This window comes from Agelaius tricolor, unplaced genomic scaffold (assembly GCF_023055355.1).
Source record: "Agelaius tricolor isolate 1412-34295 unplaced genomic scaffold, bAgeTri1.0.p SCAF_9, whole genome shotgun sequence".
NCBI lineage: Eukaryota > Metazoa > Chordata > Aves > Passeriformes > Icteridae > Agelaius > Agelaius tricolor.
This window is the reverse complement of record NW_027269269.1, coordinates 23,071,138-23,097,670: the sequence shown is the minus strand read 5'-3', so window position 1 is coordinate 23,097,670 and position 26,533 is coordinate 23,071,138. Positions and strand designations below refer to the sequence as shown.

The 26,533-nt window shown below is 43.0% G+C and overlaps 1 protein-coding gene across 2 annotated transcripts in view; it reads right to left on the bottom strand.

The window, feature by feature from the left end:
* Nucleotides 1-1,215: 1,215 nt before the first annotated feature.
* The window catches only part of USF3 (upstream transcription factor family member 3), a 35,244-nt gene continuing 9,926 nt past the window's right edge, over nt 1,216-26,533 (bottom strand). Inside the window, exons 1-6 of one of the 2 annotated variants that reach the window (XM_071433242.1) lie at nt 22,508-23,750; nt 21,586-21,650; nt 19,590-19,618; nt 17,188-17,270; nt 16,054-16,150; nt 1,216-14,970 (exon numbers count right to left, since the gene is read on the bottom strand). In XM_071433242.1, coding sequence (XP_071289343.1) covers nt 8,507-14,970; nt 16,054-16,150; nt 17,188-17,270; nt 19,590-19,618; nt 21,586-21,632 — 6,720 coding nt within the window. In that variant the 5' untranslated portion in view covers nt 21,633-21,650; nt 22,508-23,750 and the 3' untranslated portion in view covers nt 1,216-8,506. Of the gene's footprint in view, nt 14,971-16,053; nt 16,151-17,187; nt 17,271-19,589; nt 19,619-21,585; nt 21,651-22,507; nt 23,751-26,533 lie in introns of those variants that run through there. The other variant, XM_071433241.1, reaches the window with a different exon arrangement.

Sequence of the window (26,533 nt, the reverse complement as noted above, 5' to 3'; positions counted from 1 at the left end):
TCACCTTGCTCTGCTCACAGAGGGAGACAGACGTGTAGGGGCAAAAGCAGAGCAGCACCGTGGAATTGGGTGTTGGGAGGTGAGGAGGCCTTTTTGCTGCCCATGGGCTGGTAGTGGAGTCCCTGCTTCCCTCTGCTTATCCCAAGCTGTGCCCATGCAAGTCACAAGTCCTGAAAGGGAAATAACGCTGCCATGGGCAGGGACACCTCCCACTTAGAACAAGTTGCTCAAACACCCATCCAACCAGGCCTTTCTAAAGATGGTGCATCCACCACCTCTCTGGACAATCTGTTCTCATATTTTACCACTCTCCTTGTAAAAAACTTCTTCCTTACATTCCATATACTCCCTGTTTTCTCAGGAAATGTAGGTAAAGTTGTTCAGCCCAGTGCAAGTGAAAGGAGAAGGAAACAGCTTCTGTACAATACTGACATCCCCTCACAGGTTAGGAAAAGCACCAGGGTCGTGTGAGCTGTTACAGCTCCCCCTCGAGCCTCTGGAGTGGCACAAGAGCAGCCCAGGCAGGGGGAATGCACTGAGCATGAAAAAGGAAAGGCAGCTCCCTCTTGTCCTGTTTCCCTTCCCCTCTATGACTGAACCTGGTTGTCACTGAAGGAACAAAAGCCCCTCTCTCTTACTATTAAACTTCAACCTTTTTAAAACTAAGACCTTCCCTAAAGGCAACTTCCACACCTGCAAGAATTTTGAGGTTTACAAGCCAGGTTTTCTGGAGCCCCTGAAAAGAATTGTTTCCTAGGAATTCAGTCAACTTCAGGATTGTGCAATCTCCCAAAAAAGCCTTTACTTACCTTGCAGGGTCTAGGTACTGCTCTCATCCAAACTGCATCCTTTAGCTTTAAACTGTGACAGAACAACTGTCTTAGACCACTTTCAAAGCAATGCAAGGGGCCTGTGATGAGAAGCATTTTATAAAATGAAGTTGTATCTCAACAGTGATCAATGTCACTGGGGCAGGGACAGCACCTGCCATGTATTTTTTAGATACTACACAATCAGTATTTATTTATTCTGAATTAGGTAGTTTTATATCTCCAGCTAATAGGGTGCATTACTCTGGTGTATGCAGAGAATGTACATCAGTGGAAAACTCTGACTGTAAATTCCCAGTCTCAAAGCCAAGCTTTTATTTTTACCTCTTCTTTAGAGTGAATGGCATAGCTTTATATGGGGAAAGAAAGAACACAATATTCAGAGTGATTTTCTCTTTTTTTAATAAAATACTATCATGTTCGTATCTATACAAATAATTATTACAACTATTAAACAAAGTATTACATTTAACAATAGAAATCTCAGAACTCTGAACAAGATCATGGTTTGGGATATTTACACCTGAATGCAACACATTTGTAAAAAGATGTCAAAATAAACAGAGCAAGATCTTATTTACAATTGGAAGATGATGTTCCTGTTCATTCATTATAGATTTCTACTGCAGAGTTCCTATTTTCCATTACAAAATAGTAAGGACTTTCCACTGGGACTGTATCCAAGTCACTTACAGCTGTATAAAACAGAAGCACAGCAGAATACTCTGGACTGAATATAAATAATTTACATTGTGGAGGGCAACAGCATCTTTGATTAATCTCCTGTGGCAAAATCCATACTTGCTTCCCTTCTCACAGTGAGCAGGCAGGAACAGGGTCCAACCCCCCATGAGCTCTATTGTTTCACACTTGTGATTGCCAGAACAGCAGCACATATTGCAAACTTGAAAACCTTCTCATAAAGATAGTTCTGGTGAGGCAGAAACAAAAGCACTTTTTAAATAAAAAGTTATCTCAGAAAAACTAGTATCAGCAAATAATGAACGTTGTTGGTGTAACTGAGCCAGGCTTGAATTTGTACTGTCAGGTTCAAAAACTTCTGCTAGATCTTTCACCAGTTCAAAGAGGAATCTTCTCTCAGTGGGAATAAAGCCTTGTGCTCTGAGGTTTCCAATTGATGGATTGCAGAGGCAGTAGGAAATTGCAAACACCCTCACACAAACCTGTGTCTGCTACCCATGCTGGGTGATGGCAGAGGGAGAAGGGAACAGCAGGAGGTGGTAACAGGCCAGGTGACAGCAAAGAATGGATCTCCTTATAGCACTGTATCAGAAAACAAAACAAATATGACTGATGTGGCACAAACAGAGCCAATGCTACTCTGTCTTGCCTGGGGAAGTTGGATCATTATAAAGTGATGAGCATGAAACTTACTGGGGAACAGCAAGAGATGACAGCTCTTGGCACACTCAGCATCCAGGAACAGTGGGAGTCTGACTAAGCCCTTGAGCCAGGACTGCACAAGTACCTCAGAAAAGGTGAAAAGACAACAGGAGACCAGAAATAATGAAATTGCCCCTCTTCTCCAGCCATGGCCTCTGCAAGTTGCCTTGCCACATGACTTGTTTCCTGCAGCAGCACTACAGACACCAACCACAGCAGCAGCACAGCTTTAAAGTGCAGTAGGAAATCTGTGCAAAGTTCTGGAGGCTCAGGACTAGCACCTACTTTTACTTTTTTTCAGAGAGGTGCTCTTCCACCTGGGCAGCAGCACAGTGACAAGCTGGAAGTCTGAGCTGGAAAACCCATTCCAGCCCCCAGTTCAAATCACTCCAGTTCTCTCTTTCTTTAACTGTTCCTAAATGAGGTCCTTTCTCTCAAGAAAAAGGTATATAAATATTAACACATTACTATTTTATTGCCTGCTTTCAAATTAGTCTATCTCTGCTCTTACTCTCCTAGGCTGTTTAAGGGATTAATATGGACATACATGCAATCCAGCCCAGTATTATTTACCATTGTTTGTTGAAGTCATGTAGGCCAAGCTGAAATGCACAGCCACACAATGCCTGGCAGCTGAGGCACTCCCACCCCAGAGTGGCTGCCCAGCCTTTCCCTTCCACTGCTGATTTTTCTAAATTAAGCAGTACTGGGTATTTTTCCTTCCTTCAAAGCCAAAACAAATCCTGTGTAAGTAACCTTGAAAAAAGTACTATGGAAGAGAAAATGCTATTCTCAGGCTAACAAATCGCAGTTAAACTCACAAAATCTCTTCCAAGTATATCTTGAAAAACAAAGGAACCATTAATTGCTGGGTAGTCCTCAGGAGAAAAAGAAAATTGATGTCATTGATGCTTGCTGAAGAAAATGTGTTTGCTTGTCAAATGGTTTTCATAACAAGTAAACCAGAATCATTCCATCTGCAGAAGCTCCTTTTTCAAACTGCCCTCTCCAAGCACAGATCAGGGTAAGGTGAGCCTTATCAACCTGGCAGCTAAGCACAAGTTCAGTGGGAGTGGAAAGGAAAACTGAAGAAAAGAAGGACTGATAAGAGAAGATGTTGCATTTGCTCCTCTTCCTGAGAGCAGAGCCTGAGGCCCTGGGCAAGGACTGAGACACCAACCTGTCAGTGCCACAAACTGACCTACAGAACTGAGTCAAGAAGCGTGGTGGATGTGGAGTGGCAGGTGGGATTTGTTTACAGTGACAAGGAAAACACCAAACAATTTAATAATTAAAAACTAACAGAAATTTAATATCTAATTCCCTCTATTTTGATGTGAAAAATCCAGTCCCCCCACTGTCCCTCCTAAAGACAAAAGAGCATGAACATGAGAGAAGTTGAAACCCACAAGCTGCTCTCAACCCAGAGGACCAGGCCAGATTCAACATTCAAAGCCCATCTTGGTCAGTCAATTACACCAAAAGGCTACAAAATAGATCAAATTTTTCTTTAATTAAAGTTATCTAGAGGCCAGTCAGCAGTGTAAATATCAGAATTGGGATGAATGTGTTGATATGAGGCCCTCACAGACAGGTCTGCCTGCCTTTCTTGTCACAGTCTCCTGATCCCACACTGATGCCACAGGACCTTTTAGTGTCACTTACAGAATGAAAAGAGACTCACACAGAACTTCAACAGAAATTCCTATGTTCAGGGAGGGGAATGAAATGAATTTCTCCATCCTGGTCTCGTCAGGTTTCAGAAAAAGGCCTGAGGAGGACGACAAAGTGCCCTGTCACAAAATACAATCCTCCAGAGAAGACCAAGGGTCACACAGTAAGTACTTCTTAGCCACTCACTGCAAAATTGTGCAGTTCCTGCAAAACCCCAACAGTCTTTGTATGGCTGAAATGACTGTGCTGTGATTCCCTGCACTGCAGGCATCCTGTGAGCAAGGAGGAGCTGCTTTAAGTTGTCTTTGTAAACAGAAAGTTTACAAAGTTTACTGACAGTTCCTCTTCAGAAAATAATGTGCAGCATGAAAAAAAAACCAAATAAAATCACAGCTGACATATTCTATCATGAATACTCAGGACTGCATTAACCTTGAGACAACAGCAGTAAATATGAGGAATAAGAAAATAGATATTTTAGTTGAAAGGAACCTATAGTGATCATCCACTCCAACTGCCTGGAGGGCCTCCATCCACTTCAGGACTGAGCATGTTGTCCAAATGCCTCTTAAACATGCTTGAGGCCTCAACCATCTTTCCAGCAAGCCTGTTCCAGTGTCTGACCACCCTCCTGGTAAAGAAATGCTTCCCAATGTCCAGTCTGAACTTCCCTTAGTGCCCCTTTGAGCCATTTCCATGTGTTTTATCAGTGGATCCCAGGGAGAAGAGATCAGCACCTCCCTCTGCACTTCCCCTGTCAAGGAGCTGCAGAAAGCAAGGAGGTTCACTGTCTATCCAGATCCCTATCCAAAGCATCTGCCATCAGCCATATCCAAGTTTGGTATCATCAGCAAACTTGCCAATGGTGTGTTCAGCTCCTGTATCCAGATCAGTGATAAATACATTGGATAGAACTGGCCCTGGAACTGAGCCCCAGGCAGCACTGCTGGTGACCAGGTGCCAGCCAGACATAGCCCCGTTCACTCTAAGACCTTGGAGCTCTACCCTTCAGCCAGCTCTTCACCCAGCACACCATGAACCTGGCAGTCCCAGAGCTGAACAGCTTGTCCAGATGCATGCTGTGAGGGACAGTATCCATAGCATTACTAAATGCAGAAAAATTACATCCACTGCCTTCCTTTCACCCACTAGGTGGGTGACCTTATCACAGAAAAGTGTCAAATTAGCTAGACAGGACTTTAACTTTGTGAACTCAGGTTGCCTGTGCCTGATGGCTGCATTATTCCTTAAAACTCCTTTCAACAGTACCCAGGATAATATTCACAATTTTTCCAGGAGCCCAGACTCATAAGAGTCTGTAGTTGCCTGTGTTCTTCCCTCATGCCCTTTCTGTAGATGATCAAGTGGGGTCCTGCTGTATGTCCTGCTTTCTCCTTTAGTACTCTGGGATGAATCCTGTCTGGCCAAGCGGATCTGTGGACATTCAAGCATTACAACAGGATTAAGTTTATAAGCTCTCTCCAGTTTTAATAGACATGATAAAGTAGGGTAGTTTTCCCAGCAGAGGAAACAAATATGGTTTTCTGTGAATGTCTGGAATGATGAGCAGGATTAGAATCTTTATATAAAGTCCTAGAAGCCAGGGCTTAATTTTTCTCTAGTTTGTCTTGAAAGCCAAACCCATTGCTGCACACACAATTCCATTTAAAGAGAGCCAGAATGGGCACGTTTGTTTCCCTCCTCAAAGACCAGACAAGTGTGCGTGACCACAGAGTGGCTGCTGCTCCAATCCCCATCCCTACCCTCCAGAACCCATGGAACAGCCACTGTTAGAGCTCACCTCACCTCTGAGGCAGACCCTTTGAGACTTCCTGCACCACAGACACCCCTTGGGTCAAGAGTCTCACCAGGGCACACCCAGACCTGCAGCTGGCTGGGCTGGTTTGAGGCTGAGAACTGACTCATTCCTAACCCCTGCACAGGCCAGTGGCTGCCACCTGGGGACTGCACTGTGGCAGAGAGAAACTGCCTTGCTATGAACTGAAATACTCAATTACTTATAAGAAACAGAGAACTGATGCACCACTTAGATTTAGTGTCTTAAAATAAGTTCCAACTGAATCAAATCATGATTCCAGGCAGAAAGGGACCTGGGGGTACTGGTCAAGAACTGACTGAACATGAGCCAGCAGTGTGCCCAGGTGGCCAAGAAGGCCAATGGCTCCTGGCCTGTATCAGGGATAATGTGGCCAGCAGGAGCAGGGAGGTCATCCTTCCCCTGGACTTGGCACTGGTGAGGCCACACCTTGAGTGCTGTGCCCAGTTCTGGCCCCTCGGTTTGGGAAGGACATTGAGACACCTGAGTGTGTCCAGAGGAGGGCAACAAGGCTGGTGAGGGGCTTGGAACACACGCCCTGTAAGGAATGACTGAGGGAGCTGTGGGTGTTGAGCCTGGAGAAAAGGAGACTCAGGGGTGACCTCATCACTCTCTACAGCTTCCTGAAAGGTGGGTGCAGCCAGGTGAGGGCTGGTCTCTTTCTCCAGGCAGCAACTGACAGAATGAGAGGACACACTCTTAAACTGTGCCAGGGGAAGTTCAGGTTAGACATCAGAAAAAAATTATTCACTGAAAAATTGATGGGGCAATGGAATTGTCTGCCCTGGAGGTGGTGGAGTCACCATCCCTGGACATGTTTAAAAAAGACTGGAGGTGGCACTTGGTGCCATGGTTTAGTTGATGAGGAGGTGTTAGGTTAGGTCATAGGTTGGGCTTGATGATCTCAAAGTTTTTTCCCAACCTAGTTCATTCTGTGATTCTGTGATTCCTAACCAGGATCAGAACTCTTTTACTTCACCTTGCAGGAAAACAGCAGATTGCAGGTTACAAGAGCTGAGATGTTGTCAGGACAGGCTACAGACACAGCCCAATTATTTTTCATGTTAAAGCCTCCTTACTTTCCTGGATCAGTGTAAAAGGGCTTAGCAAAACCAAAGTCTGGGCAGTCAAGCTGTGGAGAACTGTTCTAGGTCCCTCTTTGTGTGTCCTGTTCTTTGACATGGAGGAATATCTTCCTTTCCACCTTTCAAAGAAAAAGAAACAAAACAAAACAAAACAAAAAATCCCAGGGAGTCTGCTCCTGCCCATGCCCTCACCAGGAGTTTTGTCAGGTCCCAGGAGCTACAAGATGATGCACTGGTGAGCAATACGCAAGCAGAGGATGACCACATGCCAGGGAACCTGAAGTTACTATGTTCTTTGAAGAATCAAACTCAGAATGGTACTTCCAAACACATAAAAGACAAGTATTTCTGCCCTGTTAGAAGAAAAAGCACACTGCAGAGACATTAAATAAATAAAATTTACCTAATTCTTCCCTTTCCTTTAAAAGAATTAGGACCAAAATTTGTGAAAGTACTGGAGACTCAGCCAGCACACACCTTGACTCCATCTCTCATGCATCTACAAACACATCACCCTCCCTCAAATCCCAATGTCTTCCTGTGTGTTTTACTCTCAACACACCCATGTTCCTCCTTCAGCCACAATCACACAGGGTTAGATAAAAGGTGCATTCAAGTGCAGAGTACTGATATTAACTCAGGCTCAATCCTATCAGCAATATCAAGTAAAAACTGTGCCCCCAGGAATCTCCACTCATTTTGTGGGATGTGACAGGCTCAGTCCTCCTCCCATGTGCTGCCTGCTACAACAAAGGGCTGTCACTCACAGAAAGCAGAAAGCTGGTGTTGGAGCATGGGCCAAAGAAAAGTAGAGAGGGAAAAGAAAAAGACATTAAGAAGGTGCTAAACAAGGTACAAAACCCACCCTGAGGTAACTTGCAGCAACAAGTTGGCAACAAACACGGCTGCTGTCTCTGCTGACTGCACCAGGAGTGTGAGCTACACTGAAACACTGACTGAGTTCAGCAGCAACTGAAGCCACTGCTGAAACAGATCTAAACAAGATTCTTAGAAACAGAAATTCATGGGTTAAAGAAATCTAAATTTTCTAAAACAGTATTTTTAATTGCTGACCATAGGAGCACACAGTAATTTTCACCAAGTAAAGTCAGCCTTAAGTTAAGTGTACGTGACAAGCTTGAGACAGACAAAAGCTGCACAACAAATGCCTTTTCCAATTAGCACTGGGTTAACACAGACTTGACTTGTGTTGAAGCTCCTGAAGATATTTTACAAAGGAAAAAGAGAAACCCAAACCATTCCAAGCTCCTCTGCAGTTTCAGGTAAACACATCAGTAACAAACTGACACCTGTAGCACTTGTTTCCTATCTCCCATATGGATGCTCTCACTCCATGTATTACTGAGGGTGGCCCTTACCTTGGGACAACCAGACATCAAACCTGATTGTTGGAAAATCAACAACCAGTATTTGCACAGCTCTCAATGCTGCATCCTTACCGTTTCCTAGTAAGTAAGCATTGCTATAGGCACTGGTGCTTTAGAGTCAGTAAGGTGGGTGGAAACACAATGCAATATGGAAAGTACCACACACATACATTGAGGCAAATAAACAGTGATGCTATGAATGGTCTCTCCAGGGGTCACACCAAGATCCGCTTCCTTCTTCTTAAATATATAAACAACAAATCAGACCAGAAGTCAGTCTGCCAGTTTTCATACAGCTGAGCTGCAGTCATGACCTAAAATATGGCTTATATTGTGGGCAGGGCGGTTTGAGGGCTGCTTGGAAGAATCTGAAACAGATGTGTTTGCAATGGAAAGCAAAGGTGACATCGCTGAGCCATCCGGAGGAAGAGCTGTGGCTATTTCTGGAAACAAAGAAGTCAAGTTAAAATTGGATAAGTGCGATGTGTTGGTCATGTGCATTGGTGGCATATCTGGAAGCAAAGGAAAACTTGGCTGAGCAAAACCAACAGGCCTGGGAGGAGACAAAATGGATCCAAATCGATTGTTTAAACCTCCACTGCTCGGCTTCTCCGTGCTTGGGTTCGGAAACATTTGATTGGGAAAGTAAGGGATGGAAATGTCATTGGAGAGGGTGGGGTGGGCAGGAGAGTAGGGTGGATAGAAGGACGGCAGTGTGTTCTGAGGATCAACTGGGATTAGAGCTGGTGTCCGAGTGGCACTAGGCTGGGTGACTGGTGGGATGAAAGAAGCGTTAGCATTTATTGGTGGATTCATGCCACCCTCTGGAATAAAAGGGAATCCAAAATTCTGGGAGAGCGTATGTTGGTCAGGGGCCGTGTTATCGTTGGACACTTGAGGGCCGTCAGACATAAATCGGACAATGCTTCCCCTTTTTTCTATCGTGGACTGTTGGCGCCCGAGGATCATGCTGCCACTGGTGGACAGAGGAAGATGGGGAAGACTCGGGTCAAAGACATTTCCATGTCTCTGATTTCCGGATCGATTCCTTTCGGGCTGACGTATTTTGGAACCCCCGTTGTCTTGCAGAGGATGCCTGGAGCGCTGAGTGACCGAAGAATTTGGCTGACGAACAGAAGGCTGCCCTTGCTCGCCGTTTCCATGAGAAACTGCAGGGTGAGGGTGAGCTGGCCTCACAACGCCATGCATATTGCTGGACACGGGTGTATTCATGTGGTTCTTAGTTCCATGACTGTCTGTCATCCTCATGGGGTTGGACTTCTGCACAGAGATGTTCGGGCTTGTATTGCGGCCCTGAATGTCCCCTGAGGAAGAAGAACTTGAAAAGGGAATAGTCAATGAACTGTTCCTTGTGTTAATTGCCCCAATGGACATGTCACAGCTTTCCCTGCTCTGGCCATCACCATCCCTTCGGATGTGGACACTCTCCCGTGCTGGGGGACAGTTGTACTCGATTGTGGAGGAGGCACCGCACTGCGTGTTCCTTTGATGTTCTGGGATTGATCTTTGGCTTCCACTGACTTGATCTCCAAGGTGAGGGGCGAGCAAACTCTGCATGAAACTTTGGTGGCACGTGTTTTCATTTTCCCTCGATGGCAGGGTATTCCCCGTTGGAATACCCTGCACTGGCTGGTAGGGCAGTCTCTTCTGCCTCTCTATGGACGGCGCAGCATTCTGACCGATTCGGAACGCTTGTGACTGCATGCCCCGGAGGGAGGACACAGAATTGCCAATTTCACTGTTTCTTGAAGCCTGTACGTCGAAATTGCCCGTTGGTTGTTGATTGGGTGCAGAGGGCTTAAAGGTCTGGCAGTCAGAAAGACGCTGCACATCCGAGCCAACTGCGTGATCAACTGACAAGCGGCCCTGCATATTGTGAATTGCCAACCCTTTGCTTCTAGAAACATCAAGATAGCTTCTCATTTCAAGCTGGTCAGAAACCCTAGGGCCTTGAAGAGATATTCCTATTCTCTGCTCGGAATTAGAAGGCGTCTTCCCAATGAGAGCCTCAGCAGAGTAGCTGGAAACTCTGTTTCTTTCCTGCCTGTGAGGGGTGCATGTCATATCTGATGGTCTGGAAACGATACTGGCCTGGGACACCATTTGCTGCTCTAAGCCCCTTGAGGTCATAAGTCTTTGCATCTGATTGTGCCCTGATACGTGTTCTGAAGCGGAACCTTGCTGTCTGCTGCCAACATCCTGTTGCTGTTGATGCAAAATATCCTGATTGATATGGCTCTGAGGGTGGTTATGGTGGTTTCTGCTTGTTGCAGGATTTTCACAGTTCTTTTCAGGCTGGGACGCTCCAAAGTGCTGCTGCATCTGCTGCTGCATTTGTTGGTGGTGAGGATGGGGCTGACCACCCTTCTGCCGTGTTTGATCGCTTCCGTGGTGTTTCTGCTGTAGAGAAAGCTGTGTGGCTTGTGTTCCCTGGATGAGATTCCGTTTCTTTTGCATCTGCACCTCCTGCTGTATTGTCCGCTGCTGGTGGACGCCGTGGGGCTGAGAGTGGACTGAGTTTTCCCCGTGAGTGACGTGGTGCTGCAGCTGGTACAAGTGGTGCCTCTCTCTTAACTGCCCAGCCTGCTGCTGCTTCAAGTAGGGGTGATTGCTGTGAAGGTGAGAGATGCCTTGGGCAGGGACATGTTGGATGGGCTGCAAGTGCTGCCCTGCCTGGCCTGGCTGCTCTGAGAGCGGTGGCTGAGAACCGCACTGAACTTCAGTTTGTCTCAAAGCCGGCGTTACAAAATTGCTGTTGGGTGGGAATAACCTACTGAGGCCATCAGCGTGCCCTTGATTGCTCACTGGAGCCACTGAGTTGGATGAATTAGGAGGAATCTGACTAACCAGCATCTGTGTTTGATCAGCAATACCCTCTGGGGTCCGGTTCATCAGCGCCATCCCCTCCAGCCTTATGGGTGCTGTCTGGCACTGCTTTTGCCTCTTGGCTGTAGAGAGCAGCAGGTCATCCTGAACAGCCCTCTTGGCAGAGTCTTTGCGACCTTCATGGTTTTGCTGCTTTAAGTGGGATTCCTGCAGCTGGGGAGCCTGCATGCTGCTTGCCCTGATAGCATTCAGCTGTTCCTGAGCATATTCACTCATCAGAGCTGGTCCTGGAGACGGATTGATGTATGTGCTAGATGGAAGGGAGAGGCTCACAGTTGCAGGGACGCTTGCAGGCTCTGAAGACTGGGATAAACCCGAGCAACTCACCAAGGGATGGACAATGCGGCTCTGGTGTATCAGATTATTCACACTTAGACTGGTTATGCTGGGTGTCTGGGAAGTGGAAATCTGCAAAGGAGTGTTTGATGTTTCCACACCTCCTACAGAGCAGCTTGGCTTCTCAACCTGCCTGTCAACATTTGTCTGTCCTGTTTCATGAGCACTGAATTTGTTTGGTGCCGCTTCCAGTGGGCCTGTGTTGTTTTCTTTCACTGACTGAGGTTTAAAAGGTTGTTGCTCTCTCTCCAAAGGTGCAACCTCAGACTTAGAGATGACATCCCTCGTGTTAACCTGTATTCCCCCTCCACCTTTCTCAAGGCTTTCCTGGTCAAAAATAGCTCTCGCTGCAAGAGCTACAATGTCGGTCTGTTCTGAAAATGTGCAGCTGTTACAGGTACTGGTAGAGGTGCTGCTGGTGACATCTTCTCTGGTAGTATCTGGCAACATAGATGCAACTGAGAAGCCCCGACTGCTGCCAGAGCTGGTTGACATGGGGGAATCTGCCTGCCTGCTAGTAATAAGGGAAGCACTGACTACTTCCTGATCAGAGATGCAGGAGTGAGGCTGTGAGAGAGCATCACTTTCCGTGTTCATCAGCAAGAGTTCCTGCTTCTCAGGCAAATCAACATTTGATTCTGCTGATTTGGAGTTTTCCATAGGAAAATCAGAATGCTCCCCCTGAACAGTAAATGAAGAGGTTTTTCCCACACCTGTTCTTTCTTTTGTGAGATCAGACAGCATTTTGGTTAGACCCTGTCCTTCTAACAAGTCCGCATCTTGCATTACCACTGAGGAATCCTGCGCAACGTTGCAGGACTCCGAAATCATTCCTGCCTTGGAAGTATGACCTGCTGTGTTGCTCTGTGCTGCTGAAGTCCCATTTGCAACCTGCAAGTGTGTAACCTGTGCTTCTTTACCAGACGGTGTTAAGGTGTTGGGGGGTTCGCAGGGTTTGGGGGACTCTGATGGGACAGAGGCAGGTGGTGGGTGGCTCTGAGATCCCTGGGCCTGCTGGCGAGGAGCAGCATCTTTGGCCGGCGGGGGAGCGAGCAGCAGCTGCTCTGACACTACAGACTCCAGTGGTGAGGAAGCAGGCACCTCTGCTGAGCTTGGCTCTGGGGCAGAGGGGGTTTTCACTGCCTGTTCAGAGCTTGCAGCCTCTTTGGAAGGAGAGTCAGAGATGCTGATGCTGCTCGCTGCAGCTGCGCTGCCCGCCTGCGCTGTCGTTACAGCCTGTGATGCTGCTGGGGCGCTTTCTGCCGGCCCTTTGCCACTTGAGGGCTTTGCCACCGTTTCCACAGGAGCACAGTCCACCTTCCCTGCATCTTTGCAAGGAACTGCTGGGCAAGACACTTTATTATTGACTGTTAGGTGTTTCTTTGTGCTTGGCTTTTTGTTTGTCCTTTTTGTTTTTGCACTGGATGGCAAGCCAGCAGCCGCTTTTTGCGGGGAAGCATTTATGGAATTAGATACGCTGGTTAATACTGAAACCTCTGCAGGCACTGAAGATGCCACAGAAGTTGGCAATGACACACAGTTGACTGTGGCAATCTGGTTATTGACAGTTGCAGGATTGGTGGGGTGGCTGAGAGACAAGTGCAAGCAGCTCTGTCCAGCCATTTGCGATATGCTTTGATTGAGGTTAGCTAAAGCACCAAATGTGTTGAGGGCAACATTGGTATTTGGATCTTCGCTGGTGGTGGGCTGAATAATTTGCATAGGGGCTTGGTTTGAAGCTCCAGATGAAGACATCACAGGCTGCAATGCAAAAAGCTGCCCATTTAATGAGATAGTCTGAGGGTGCTGTTGGTTGGACATTGTCACTGAAAATGTCTGTGTAGAGCTAGAAGATGGCAAAGAAGATGGCCTTGGTAGTATATGGACAAGGTGTTTCCCTCCAAAAGTCTGTGGAAGAGAGGCATTTTGCATGGTGCCACTGGAGTTGGCGACTGCAGTCGGCCCATTCACGGGAACTCTTACAGAAGCAGAAGGCTGAGCAGAGAGGAGGGGAAGAGGATTCTGATTTGCAGCTTGTATAATTACAATTTGCTGACTAACATTTTGGCTGGGAACTTCTGCTCTCACAATGGGCGGGCACGGAGCAGGGTTTGGAGGCTGGAGAATGATGACATTCTGGTTAGCTGGTGCTCCTGTCACAGCTGAGGCAACTGGCTGAGCCATCTGAATCACCTGCATAGCTGAGTTTAATGGAAGGATATTTCCTGCAGCCTGAGCTTTAACCTGTGGCTGGCTGATTAAAGGCTGTATAGGTACGGGTGGGCATGAGGGCAAGGTAACTACAATCTGTTCAGCTGCCTGGCCATCCCCAGGCAGAGAAGCATGCAAACTGATGCTTGTAGTCAAAGGCCTGCTGTGGGCAGAAGACACAGTGCTGGCAGCATTGACTGGCTCGTTGAGGAGCGCAGTCATGATCCCGGATGGCGTCTGGCTCAGCGGCTGAACCGTGTTTCCTGCCAGCTGCAGGGTCGTCCACGTGGTCTGTGTGTTCCCAGCTGAAGGCATCCGGGTAAGGCTACTCATGTTTTTCAAGTCTGAAGTGCCAACACCTGAAGAGCCTGAGAAAGACCAGCAGTTCTCCAGGGGACTGGCAGCCAGAGTGCTTATTGCTGTCACAGCCTTAACTCCTTCTGCTGCAGACGTCGCCGGCGTGCCAGCACTGCTGACCGCGTCCGTACTTTTGGGGACATTTGCAGAAGAGCACCTCTCTGCAGGTCTCACAGGTGGCACACAAGCTGAGTCTGTGGTTGAAGCGGTGCAGCTCTCCTGGAGGTCACTCCTGGAATTTTGTGTATTTGAGCAAGTTGCATTCACCTGCTGACCTTGGGAGGCTTCCACGGAGGCACTGGAAGGAAGGCTGGTTCCCTGTGGGAGCGTTTTCTTTGATGATTTAGTGGCCTCCTCATCACTTTTACTTCTGGGGGGATTTTGCTCATTCTGTGGTGCATTATTTGAAGAACACTGTAGCTCCTGCTCTGCTGCAGGCCGAGGTGTGCCCTGTGAGCTGGCAGGAGCAGCACTGGGCACACCTCGCTCGTTCTCCTGCGTGGAGAGCTCAAGAACATTCCCTGCTGGAGCTGTCTGAGCAGACGCCAGTGGAGAAACTGTAGGTTGTGACCATGGTTTATTTTCTGTGGGATAAATACCAGCAATTGTCACAGGAGTCACTAGGTTGCAAGTTCTCTGAACTGGCACAACGTTGGCCGTTTGCTTTTGTAAATTATGACCGACATTAAACGTTATTCCCTGCACAGATGCTCCCTGGTTATTTCCATTGGGCTGAGTCCCATTTGAATAAACAATGATGTTCTTTTGAACCTGATCACTGGGAATAACAACTGAGACCTTGGCATTTTTGAGGTTTCCTTTCCAGTGGATTGTAGGGTCATCGTATAAGCAAATATCATTTGCTTTCAGTAGCTCGATGTATCTCCCGTTTTCCTTTTGCAGTTCATCCAACTGTTTCCGGAGTTTTTTTATCTCTTCAGCTACAAAACAGTGAGAGCACTCCATTACATCAGCACCAGAGCAAATAATGAAATAATATTACCACATGATTTAGAGAGTAAACACTGTGTGGTATTGAAGTAATTTGTAGAAATAAATTGAATAAATTGTTAATAATGTATGTTCTTTTCAAATGGTTAGCACAACCTATGTGCTCTTATCCTGCTAAGTCTCTCTACTGAATGGGAAAGTGAATGAATTTCACAGACTATTCCATTACCAATAGCAGGATATATCCAATTACTTAGGAAAAAACATTAGGACTAACCCAGATGAAACTAAATGCTAATCAAAATTGTTTAATTCCTGAAGGAAAGACAAGCACATTAATATTTTTCTTTTCCCTGCTCTTTTGCAAACACCAAAACTGCTTTAATTGATAAACTTACAGCTTTCCAGAAGAATTAAGTTTCGTTACATCTAAAAATTACAGACAAAATGAAATACAGAGCACTCATGTAAAGCCACAAAAGCTGGCAATGCACTTGGGAGATAGCTCACCAAACTGGGAAAATCACAATAAAGCAGAAATAAAAATCACAAACCACAACATCAGCCCTGAGATTATTTCAGTCACACCTCCATCACTGTACTTTTACACATCTATTCAAGTAAATTTTATATGATGCATTATATTTTTATAAAATGAGCTCTTATAACTTTTACAGCTTTTCAAATTTAAAAAAAAGCTTCATGAATGAAGAAAACTTCATCTTTTCAATAAAAAAAAAATCTAACTGAAGTTTGTCAGAAATCATTCTGGTCACTCCAGTAGAATAAACTGGGGCAGAATTTACCAGATGATGGCACATCACCTATAAGCGCTGTAATTACTTTACTCACAATGCAATTGCTTCATTGTCTGATAGCTATGAGCCAGAATACTCACTTGGGCATTCTGTCAGCTTTTTGTTTCAGGATATTCTAAGCAGCTGTATTTTTCCTGTATGTGCATAATTTCTTGGGATTCCCATGTGTGGTTCCAGGCTTTGCTGTTAGTCAGTACAGACACGGCAGAAGTGAGGGACAGGAATTCTAGAGCCCCCAGCAGCACCTGTACTTACCCTGCTCATTGTTCCCTCCATTTAACAGAAGTTCATCATTCTGTCTTTTCATTTCTGTTATGTACTTAAAGGCCTGATCCAGGATCATGTTCTTGCTCTGTAAAAGAAAACACACATATAAAATTAGGAGAAAGGTCTAGAACTTGTAAATCCATTTGTGATGAGGCTGCACTTACTCCAAGAGGTTTTTACTTTAAAAATAAGGTCTGAATATCACTGGGTAGAGTTTGTTTCCTTCTGGTTTGGGTTGGTTTTTTTGGAGGTTGTTTTTTGGTTTGGTTGCTTTTGTAAGATGAAACTACAGGCTTTTGTGAGTGATGCTGACCCTAAAATGCCTTGAGATTTTATAGAACAATATTTTCAATGCTGGAGCTGACACCTTCTGATGCCCAGAGGTAGATACTAAGGCCACAGATCCTGAACAGCCAGCATCCTTTCTCACTGATCAGCCTAAAATTCAAGTTCACTAATAAATACACACATCACATAAGATTTCCAGGATACTGCCTTGTAAATATTTTATTAGAAAGGCAAGAAACATGGAACAACTATCCAGGGAGATATATGCATAATTTTGAAAGTAGTATACTAGGGAATATGGGAAGAGAAAATGACCCATCCACAATCATCTTTTTATGAAGCTATGCTTATTCTGTCTGCAAAACCTTTGTTCACTTCTTAATTTCTTCTACTTTTCAGCAGGAACAGTCTCTGCTAGGGATTCCTCTATCTTGAAAAAGCTGCTTCTGTGCACCAACCTCAAAGCATTTGTCTTGCTTCATCTTTTGCAAGGAGAGTGTCTTAAATGACTATTATTATAATTTCAGTTTCTGAATTGCTTTCAAGCCATTATATGAAGGATGAAAAAAATAAGTAGTCATATGCAACACTTTCAGAAAAAAATGCTCAAAATCTGTGTAACTACATTCATGTGACCCTGCACTTCCAAGTAGGACTTCTATTACAAGTAGTTTTTAAAATACTAATAACTAGTAATATTTTTGAGTATATTAATTCAGACAGTTTGCCTTCTTGCTAATACAAATACTAAAATAGGTATTTAGACCTCTACAGACAAAGAAACATTTGGACATCTGACAGGAAACTTGTATGCACCTCTGGATGGACACTCACCTGCTTAAGTGCTGGAGAGCAGGGAATGAGTTCTCCAATTCTGTTTATCCCAGCATTGATCTTCTTCTTTCGATGTCTCTCCACTAAGCAAAAACAATATGTACTGTGTCATCTGGTTGGGCAAGGCAGCACAACTAGGATAATGTAAGGGCTCAGAAATACATCATTTCATTATACATTGGAACCTGTGTAATATTCTTCCTTGAGTGAGGAAAAATGTTCTTCTAAATTAAACCTCAAAGTTATCAAATTAATACTCACTAGAATCAAAGAGCCATAACTTAAATAGCCTTTAAAAAGTGGGGAGATTTTGGACCCCTTCGTGAAAAAGTAAAGTTCCTACAACTCAAAATTCAGGTTTTGAAACTGCGCTCTAACACACTTTTATGACACTCTCTTCATAAGGCAGATTAAATCTGAAATTTATTAAATTTACGCATACAGAAAGCAAATGAACAAAGATTATGGAAAGAATCAGTTTCAGATTTGGGAAGCAAACCCATGCCTCTTAAATTCTAATGTCAAATTTAGCACGAAAAGACAAATAATGTAGATTTTACCACTCTTCAGGCTAAATTTTAAATTTATATTAACAGAGTAGCCAGCCAACACTGAACAGAGCTGAAGTTCCAGGTACATGGACTATCGGATACTCTTTTCTATGTCCAAAAGTTTAACTGTTCTGTAAGGTCTAATTGGCTGGGAGTAAAGAAAATACTGAATGGAGAGTAGTTCCAATGAATTACCTGTGTTGGAGAAGGTTGGTCAGAAAATGCTTCATTTATAATCTTCTAGTGATACCATTTACCTCTTCAATGGGTCTGAATATTGGCAGAAAGGGTCTACACGCTAAGTCTAGGAGTGGTTTTTACAGACAGTATCTCTGTTTTCCATTCATCACAGTCAGCCACTTTCAAATATAGTTAACTTTCATGTAGCTATTTTTTTCTACTGAAATATTTTCATGTTCTATGCAAACTTAAAACTATTAGATGTCTTTTTTAAAAAAAAAAAGAAAAAGTTCTCTCATGGATTTGTCAGGACTCAAACCACTGTGTTGTTCATGATGCTGAATGAACCTTTTGGTTTGTGCAGTTGCTCTGCTTTTGGTGGCACACAGAAACAAACTATGACCTTCAGGTGAGTGTATTTCATTTTGCTCAGTTGCAAAAGACTAATTAATTTAATTTAAATAGTCTTATTTCAGTAGCCTGTCACTTCAGTTTATCTTTCTCAAACAATTTTTTTTTTGTATTTCAGGAGAGATTGCTGGCATTGACAGAGACAGGCCTAAATACACGAAACACAGCAAGACAAAGTTTCTTATGCAAGAGATTTACCATATAAATCAGAGCACCTCTGTAAAAATTAAAACTCAGGACACTTGGGATTTAATCTTTATCTATCTTAGTAATACATACAGATATCAAGTGTTTGTGAGGTGCTACTCTTTTGTTTTTGTAATATTTGCAACACTCTCCTCAGCTTTTCCATATATTAATGACTAAGAAAGTATAGGTTTGGAAGGAGCTGCAGAGCTCACATACTGCAGAGTTCAGCCCAGGTGATAAAGATTTTGGAAAGCTAAAGTGAAACAGGAACTAGGAATTCCAATGAGGCCAACCATCTTAGAAGTAAACTTGATAAGACTGTTCCCTGATTCTTCTTAATTCTTAAGAAACTGGCCACACCCTGAGCACACTCAACAAGCACAGCACTGCACAGGTTCACATGGAAACTGCTCAGTGCTTTTTCCAGCTGAGTTTGTGAAGATCACATGATGCTGCTGTTCAGGTAAAGAAAAACTGCAATCAATTTCTTTGGATACCCAGCCCAAAGCCTGCCAGACTCCTCCCCAGTCCATCTTTCTGCTCCTACTTTTAGAAGAGGCCATTGGCACTAGAACTGACTGGGTGCTGCCCAAGGGATGTGACTCCTGCAACGTACAGCCAACATGTGCACAGAATTTCTGGGGTGTCAACATCCAAGTGGGTGCCTTAGGAATAGGTTAGAGGAATACTTCTAATCCAGGGAGCCTCTAAAGCTCTCAGGTAGGACACCTGTCTCTGTTTTGACAGAGGTGGATATTGGTTGCATGTGAATGCCTGTGCAGTTGTTTTCCTTTGGAATTGAACACAGCTGAAATTGTTTACTTCTTAATTTACCAGCCTTGGAAAGGCAGGTGCTCCTTCATACTTTAACTTTGTACTGTGGAAACCAGCACACCAGAAACAATCTGCAAAGTTATTTTATGCAAGAACACAGAAAGGTGTTTGGTAGGGTGAGGCTTTTTCAGTGTACTAAACTCCTCTGGGGGAACCTTCTCCATGTAAAGTATGTTTTACTAATCCAAAGTGTCTGTGCTTATTTCCAGACCAAACAGCAAAGCATGATGTTCCCACCTGCATTATGTGTCTCCCGGTTTTTCTTTCTGTGAAACATAAAGGGAAAAGACTCATGTGAAACTCAAGGTTAAAGATCTGCATACAAACAAATATTTATTTTATTATTTCTATTACAGCTAAAAATACTAAATATTATAGTCCACTCAATGAATTAGAACAGCAGAAGTCACAATCAAATGTTCTTACACATTGGTATTAGACGGTTTCTAACAAAAATTTGTTCATGTTCAGTCTTAAATCAATTGCAATACAACAAGTCACAGTGCAATTTTCCACTTGATTATTGGTACATATTTATAGTGGAGAGCTGGGTTTTTATGTTCCTGTTACACTATGCAGTGTTCAAAAAGGCCAAAGATTTTTAAAAAATAGTTTTGTTTCTGAGGAACAAGACAGTTAAGTATTTGTCTGAAATGCTGCTTTTACATTTACTGGATCACTGAAATAGGAGAAAATTTTACCATGCAAGTTGATTTTCCAGCCACATTGCCTTCAAACATCATAACTTCTGGTGTCAAAGAGGCTTCCTTTGTGAGAGAAACCAAAAATACTGTTCCTCTGCAGCTGCTGTTCTTTAATGTCTCAAAATTCTGAATAAGTGTGATTTCAGCATATGGGGGTTGTTTTTGGTTTCATACCTTCACCTGGGATTACTGGACTGATGGCAACAATCATTGAGCAATGCCCCAAATTACTTTACTGGCAGTCAATAAAATTCAAATATATATATATTTCAAATCTTCAAAGTCTACATATATAAATAAGATGTACTACACACATGCACTAAGACAAATACTTCCAGGAAGTACAGTAAAGCAAAGCTTTCTTGAAAAAGGAAAATTCCAGAAAAAAACAATTTCAAAAAGCTTCTGTCCTGCAGCACACTTTCAGTCTAGGTGTCTCCTAGGGTAGGCTCAAAGCAGAGTAGCATCTTCTGCTGTGGTTTTTGACTGTTACAGAACAGTCCAGATGTGACAAGGAATCTGAGGTAAGACTGCATGATACATGTGGAAGTTATGTGTGATTACCATGAGGCACAGTATATCTATGCTTTGTGTTTTGAGTTGATTCTGGTTTCTGGTAACTCACTAAAGACAGCGTGCACCTACAGTAACTTAGACAAGGACTATGAGACTGTAATGTTACTGATACAGGTCAGACTCAGAGACATCTGCTAAGAAATAAAGCTTAAAGATGATCATTAATACTAAATATGCACAAGAACATAAGGACTGGACAGACCCAGTTGTCCTTTGGTTGACATTACCATTACAGAACACAAAATACTCTGTCCGTCAGGTCAGAAAGAGTCGCGAAATCTGCTAAGACTGAAAGACCTTCTGTAGGATAAATCAGTGTTCTCTCTGAGCTTTTCCTGATCATAAATCATATCCTACATGGTTAACTAGTGTAAGATGAATGCTGCATTTAACTAAGGAGTGAAGAACCCCCTTACCAATCAGGTATTAGATGAGCCATGTTAATACAAAGGAACAAAACCCTGGAAAAGTTCTAATGAGTGCTGAGTGACTGTTACAAATTTTGGTCATAGTGTTGCTGTACAACCTCAAGGCATAGTTTGTGCTCCTGCAGAGATTTAAGATGCAAGATCCAGATTCCACTGGGAGTTGAGGAAGAGATCTAAATGACCCTGTCAAAATAGTAGAGTTATTCCCCCATATCTACAAGGAGCCTCCACAAAAATACAGACTGTGCTCTAACCGAGGCAGCAACACAGTTTTACACACATCAGAATAGTCAGTGAAATAATTAAAGAATCTCTTTTGCCTAAGTGACCCAGGTAGATATATCTTTAACAAATAGTTTGGCATAGACAGGGCAAGAGAGAAACTTTTGGATCAACCTGAAGAACACACAGAACTTCCTGTCCATACCCTTATTACCAAACTTTTAGCTAGAAACTTGGTAACTGCAACATGACTGCCATGGTCCTACAGACCTAGGAAATAGTCCCTTTCCCACAGGAACTCACCGATGCTGCTTCTTAGTAGGTGTCTCATTCTCTGTCATCTCTGGCATGGTTTCGGAGAAGAGAGCCTGAGGAAACATCATGGAAGGAATTAACAACTCCTGCACTTTTCTGAATCCTTAGCCCATGACATTTACATGGCTTTGCAAGGACCACAAGGACGGGGCCCTATTACAGTGTAGGCACAAGTCCATGCCCTTGACTCAGAGCAGCTGATTTTGTGACATTAAAAATTAAGCACTTTACCTATCGAGATGTTTTGCAAAAGCTGTCTGTGATGAACTCATTTCCATTTCCTCAATTATTTTAAATATAAAAACTATTATAATCCCAATCACTTTCAGAAACAAGGATAGTAAAGAATATGACTGCTTTTCAAATGGGAGGAGGAATAGCTGAACTCTCTTCTCAGCCCTTCCTCACTGAATATGCATTCAATTCCCAGTTCAAAACAAGGTATGAATGCTAAGCAAAAAACAAACTACAATGAGGACATTTCATTAACTACAAATTTAGAGTGCTCTTAATGTAGCAGATTACAAAACTTACTTGCTATTAAATTACTGTACACCTTAAAACAACCAAAAATGACACCCCTAAGCTCTCAGATATGTAAAATTCAGCTAAAATTAAAGTTATTAGTTAAAGTTATGTATAACAGCCTAATGAATTGCATCTAACTTGTCCTCATCTTGAACAGATTACTGGTAGCCTGTATTTAGACAAACAAAAACATTTAAAAAATACACAAAAGATGAGATTAAGTTCATGATGGTTGAACACATATCTACCAGAGAAATGAATTTTAGAGAGCAAGTAACGTAAGTATACTGTAGATGACAACAGGAAAAAATAGATCTTGTTTTTGATGTGTCTGAGCTCTGTATTCACTTTCACAGCTCCTTTCACTCTCTCACCAACCAACCTGTTATTGCAACTCTTCCCATGGGCCCTCAAACTCCTTGTGGCTTCCCCTTTCTCTGGCTCCTCCTGAAAAGCTCACTGGCTTCTTTTAACAGCCTTCATGTCTTTAGGGTATTTTTTGTCTGTTTGAACTGCAAGGAAGTGGAGGTGGTTTTTAATATAACTTTAAGCACCAAGCAATTCTTAATGTAAACTGAGCCTACCACTACTGGCACTGACATCAAAAACAAACCCCCAAAATAATATCCTTGCAAACCAGAAAGCCAGACACCTATGGAACTCCCAAAGCATCGAAGCATACACTTCACAAAGTGTTCTGTGCACACACCTGTGTGTGTCAAACTAACAGAAATCATCTGTATTGTACCAGAACTGAATTCAGATATTGCTTTTCAGCCTTTACACTCTAAAAGTTAATTGAAAGTTGTGCATTCAGTAAAGATTAGAGGAGGATAAACATTAGGGCTGATGCTGGTTACCAGTCTAATCTTGAAGTACTTTCTTTCTCTGTTCCAGGGAAGACTTGGGAAATGTTGGCAAACCATAAAATAAAGCAAACAGGAAACAACCTATTAATAGATCCAACTCAGGGAACTCAAAGTGCCTGAAGATTTCAGGAACATAATTCAACTCCACCTACACGACAGTGTTCACACCATCACAAAACTGGACACAATCCTCTCTGAGATGAGTTACAGCATTTCATTGCCTCACTGGGTGTTACACACAGCTGACCTAAACACAGCCACCACAGACCTCTCCAGCCCAGCAATGGGAATACATCACTTTCTATTTATATCCCTCCATGGACTTTGCTTTCTCCGTGCTCACCTGACCATCCCCTCCATAAATTATGAAAACACCTGACAGAGTTAACAGTCTTTTGTTGTGGGAGAAAGCAGTGGTGCAACTTCAGCACACTCTTATAAATTGTGTTACCTCATCTCAAAACCAAGATTTCTTCTCCTTTAAATCCAATTAGCTTACTTTACTTACAAATTTATTTGAGTTTATATGTAGTAAGAGTAATCCAGATGTTATGCCAGGTTGTCCAAGTCAGTAAACACTCACAACTCTGAAAGCCAGGAAAGCCAGTTTCCCACCAAGGCATCTCTAACTTATCCCTCCTGGGTACAGCTGGTGATGGTCAGTAGTACTTACTGATTCTACCTGCATTCACTGATGAGGAAAGGGTTAACTGGGAGACCTTAGCAGGTGAGTGATTTTGATTATAATAAAAAACCAAAACCCAGTTGGAGCCCAGCCATCTTGGATGCTGTTAGCAACCAGAGATGTTCAGGCATACAGGGAGTGACTGGGGCCAGCCCACCTCCTTTCAGCAGCTCCAGTGTGCCAAAGCAGCCCAGCAGAGCCTGTATCCATTAAGGCTCCCAGCAGAGACAGGAGAAGCAGAGCAGCTGCCTGGTGACACTACACTCATGTATCCATCACTGCAGCACCTTGTGCAGCAGGTGAAATAATTACTCAAGGGGCAAAGGGGAAATTTAATTTACTGTGTCCAGTACTGTTTCTGTTTAGTGAGGATGTGAGCACATGGACACAGCTCTAGTAAAGCAAAGCTCTCAAACATGCTCAGGAAAAGGCTGATGCTGGATTGTATCATGTGGCAGTCACATACCCTGTTTCTTGATTTCTGCACCACCTATAAAGACAGAGCTGATGTGTCTGTTGTTGGGCATTATGAAACCATTGCAAATATACTGGAAATCAGAGCAAACAGATAAAAGAGGCCTTAGTTTTGGTGGACTTAGCATTTTTGAAAGACTAATGTATTCACCAAGCAACGGTATTTTTTTTTAATGTGCAAATGTATACAGCTTGAGAACCAAAGGACTATTTCTGTATTGCAGTGTATTCAACACAGAAAGCATCAATGTGGATGTAGATGCCCAGCCACCACGCAGGGCTACAGATGAAGCACAGCTGTGTGAAGGTAAGGGAGTAAAGGAGCACCCAGCCACAAACACCTTTTCCCAGAACAGACATGGTTGCTCTGACCCCAGCTGCACAGTCCAGAACAGGCTCACAACCCCACCCTCCCCCTGCCCTAAGTCACAGCACCCCTTTCTCCCCCCTGACATGAGATCTCCTTACTCCTATATTTTGGCTTCTTCTGTGTCTACTCAGCAAAGTTCTTTTTCTTAACAGCAGCCACCCCTATCTCCTAAAGTCATGATACACACAATATTCCAATTGCCTTATTTCTTCATGCTGAGCAGATGCCAAAATGATTCAGCAATTCATTGTATGTAGCATTCTGGAAGATAGATAGACAAGGCCTTAGTGAAAATTTGTGCTGTTATTTATTAATACAGTTTCTAACAATTTTTTGATCCTGAAAAAGAACAGAAAATCTTTATTATATGTCAAAGACCCCACTTCTTTCTTTCTCCTCTGCCCTTTTTTTAAATGGTATCAGTAAACTTCTTCCAAATGATGCTGTTCCCTGCATATTTCAAGCCATTTGCTGCCACACTGAGTGTATAAGCCTCACAAATGTAAACTTAAAGTCTATATTTTATATGTTTCATTTCCACTGGGATCTGCAGCCCATTTCATATAGAAGACATGGCACAGGAATGCCATGACTGTTACCCTAATTTCACTTTACTGTGGATTTACTTCAGGTGAAGTTTTTCAGTTCACCACTCAACCAATACTCCCACTTTCATGGTCGTGACAGCAAAAAGCAAGGCTGTACACATTATCCAATGAACCAATTAGTTTATTGTGAGCTCCACTGAAAAGAGGTGGTTAAATTTGTTAAAAAACACTTGTATAAAACTCTGGGCTTTCTACTGATAGATTGTACCATGAGAAATACAGTGAACTGAAGCTGGTTTTTCCCATTCTTATTCTGTAAGAACAGAAACCTTTGCATTTTATTTGATATTCCACAGAACAGCTGAAGCTGGCAATACCAGGGAGGAGGTTTTCTTAAGGGCTGCTGAAAATATGGGCTTTGTCAATTAAAAAGAAATTAAAAATAGTGCCTAGGTGGAGATTTCTGAGGGCTGATGAATGTTTACATGGTCTCAGTTTCTCCCCTCAGCTGTTGTATGACCAGAGCTTTGACAGTGGGTTTTCCTTTACTTATTCCACATCAAGTATTGCTTCTTCATCAGGATCCCTTCATGGATTCTCTAAAGCAGAAGACATGTACTTGCCTCAGAAGCTCAGAGACAAATGTATTTTAAGTTCACTCATGAAATATGCTCAATATGCTCACTTAACTCAGCTGAATGTCATCTGCAGAGAAAATGTAGCAAAATCCAAATTCTTAAAACAGATGAAGAAGCAGTAACTCATCGTTTTTATTTATTTAGTACCAAGCTTCTCTTAAGCTTTATGTAGCTAACAGCTTTCACAACATCAACCTAAAATATTGATTTTAATTTAAATGCAATGTCATCCTCAGAAATTAAAGGATGCTTTGTGTTCTGAAGATTTAAATTTAACATAATTTAATTTCTTCTACAGTTCTGAAACATAGAGTATAAAACTTGAAAACCAATTTATTTAAACATCTTCTTGTATACCACCCATCTTTCCAGGTAGGATTTAGCAAATTTTATGAAATCTCTTCTTCAAAACATGCACTCAGCAAATACAAGAAAAAGTTATTAGATTTTTTTTTTGCATTATTTTTTCATTCCTTATTTAGGAATTGTTTCCAAACTCAATATTAATTTTTAAAAAGAAAATAATTATTCCAATCTGTTATCTTTGGCTGTACAAAACAATCTCCCTCAAATTAGTATAGCCATTCTTCTTCTGCATCAGGCAGAAAGAATAATTTTTATATGCAACTTCACATATTCTGCAAACCTACCAGCAGTCCAAACCTTTCTTCCTCTGAATCTCCTTCAGCAAGCTCATGCTGTGGCACTGCTTCAGTCTTACAGTTCTTACTGGTTTTGTATACCTCGTGTAGTTAGTAATGTAATGCAATGTAATGTAATGTAATGTACACCTCTTAATGTAAAGCTAAGGTCAATTCCAAGGC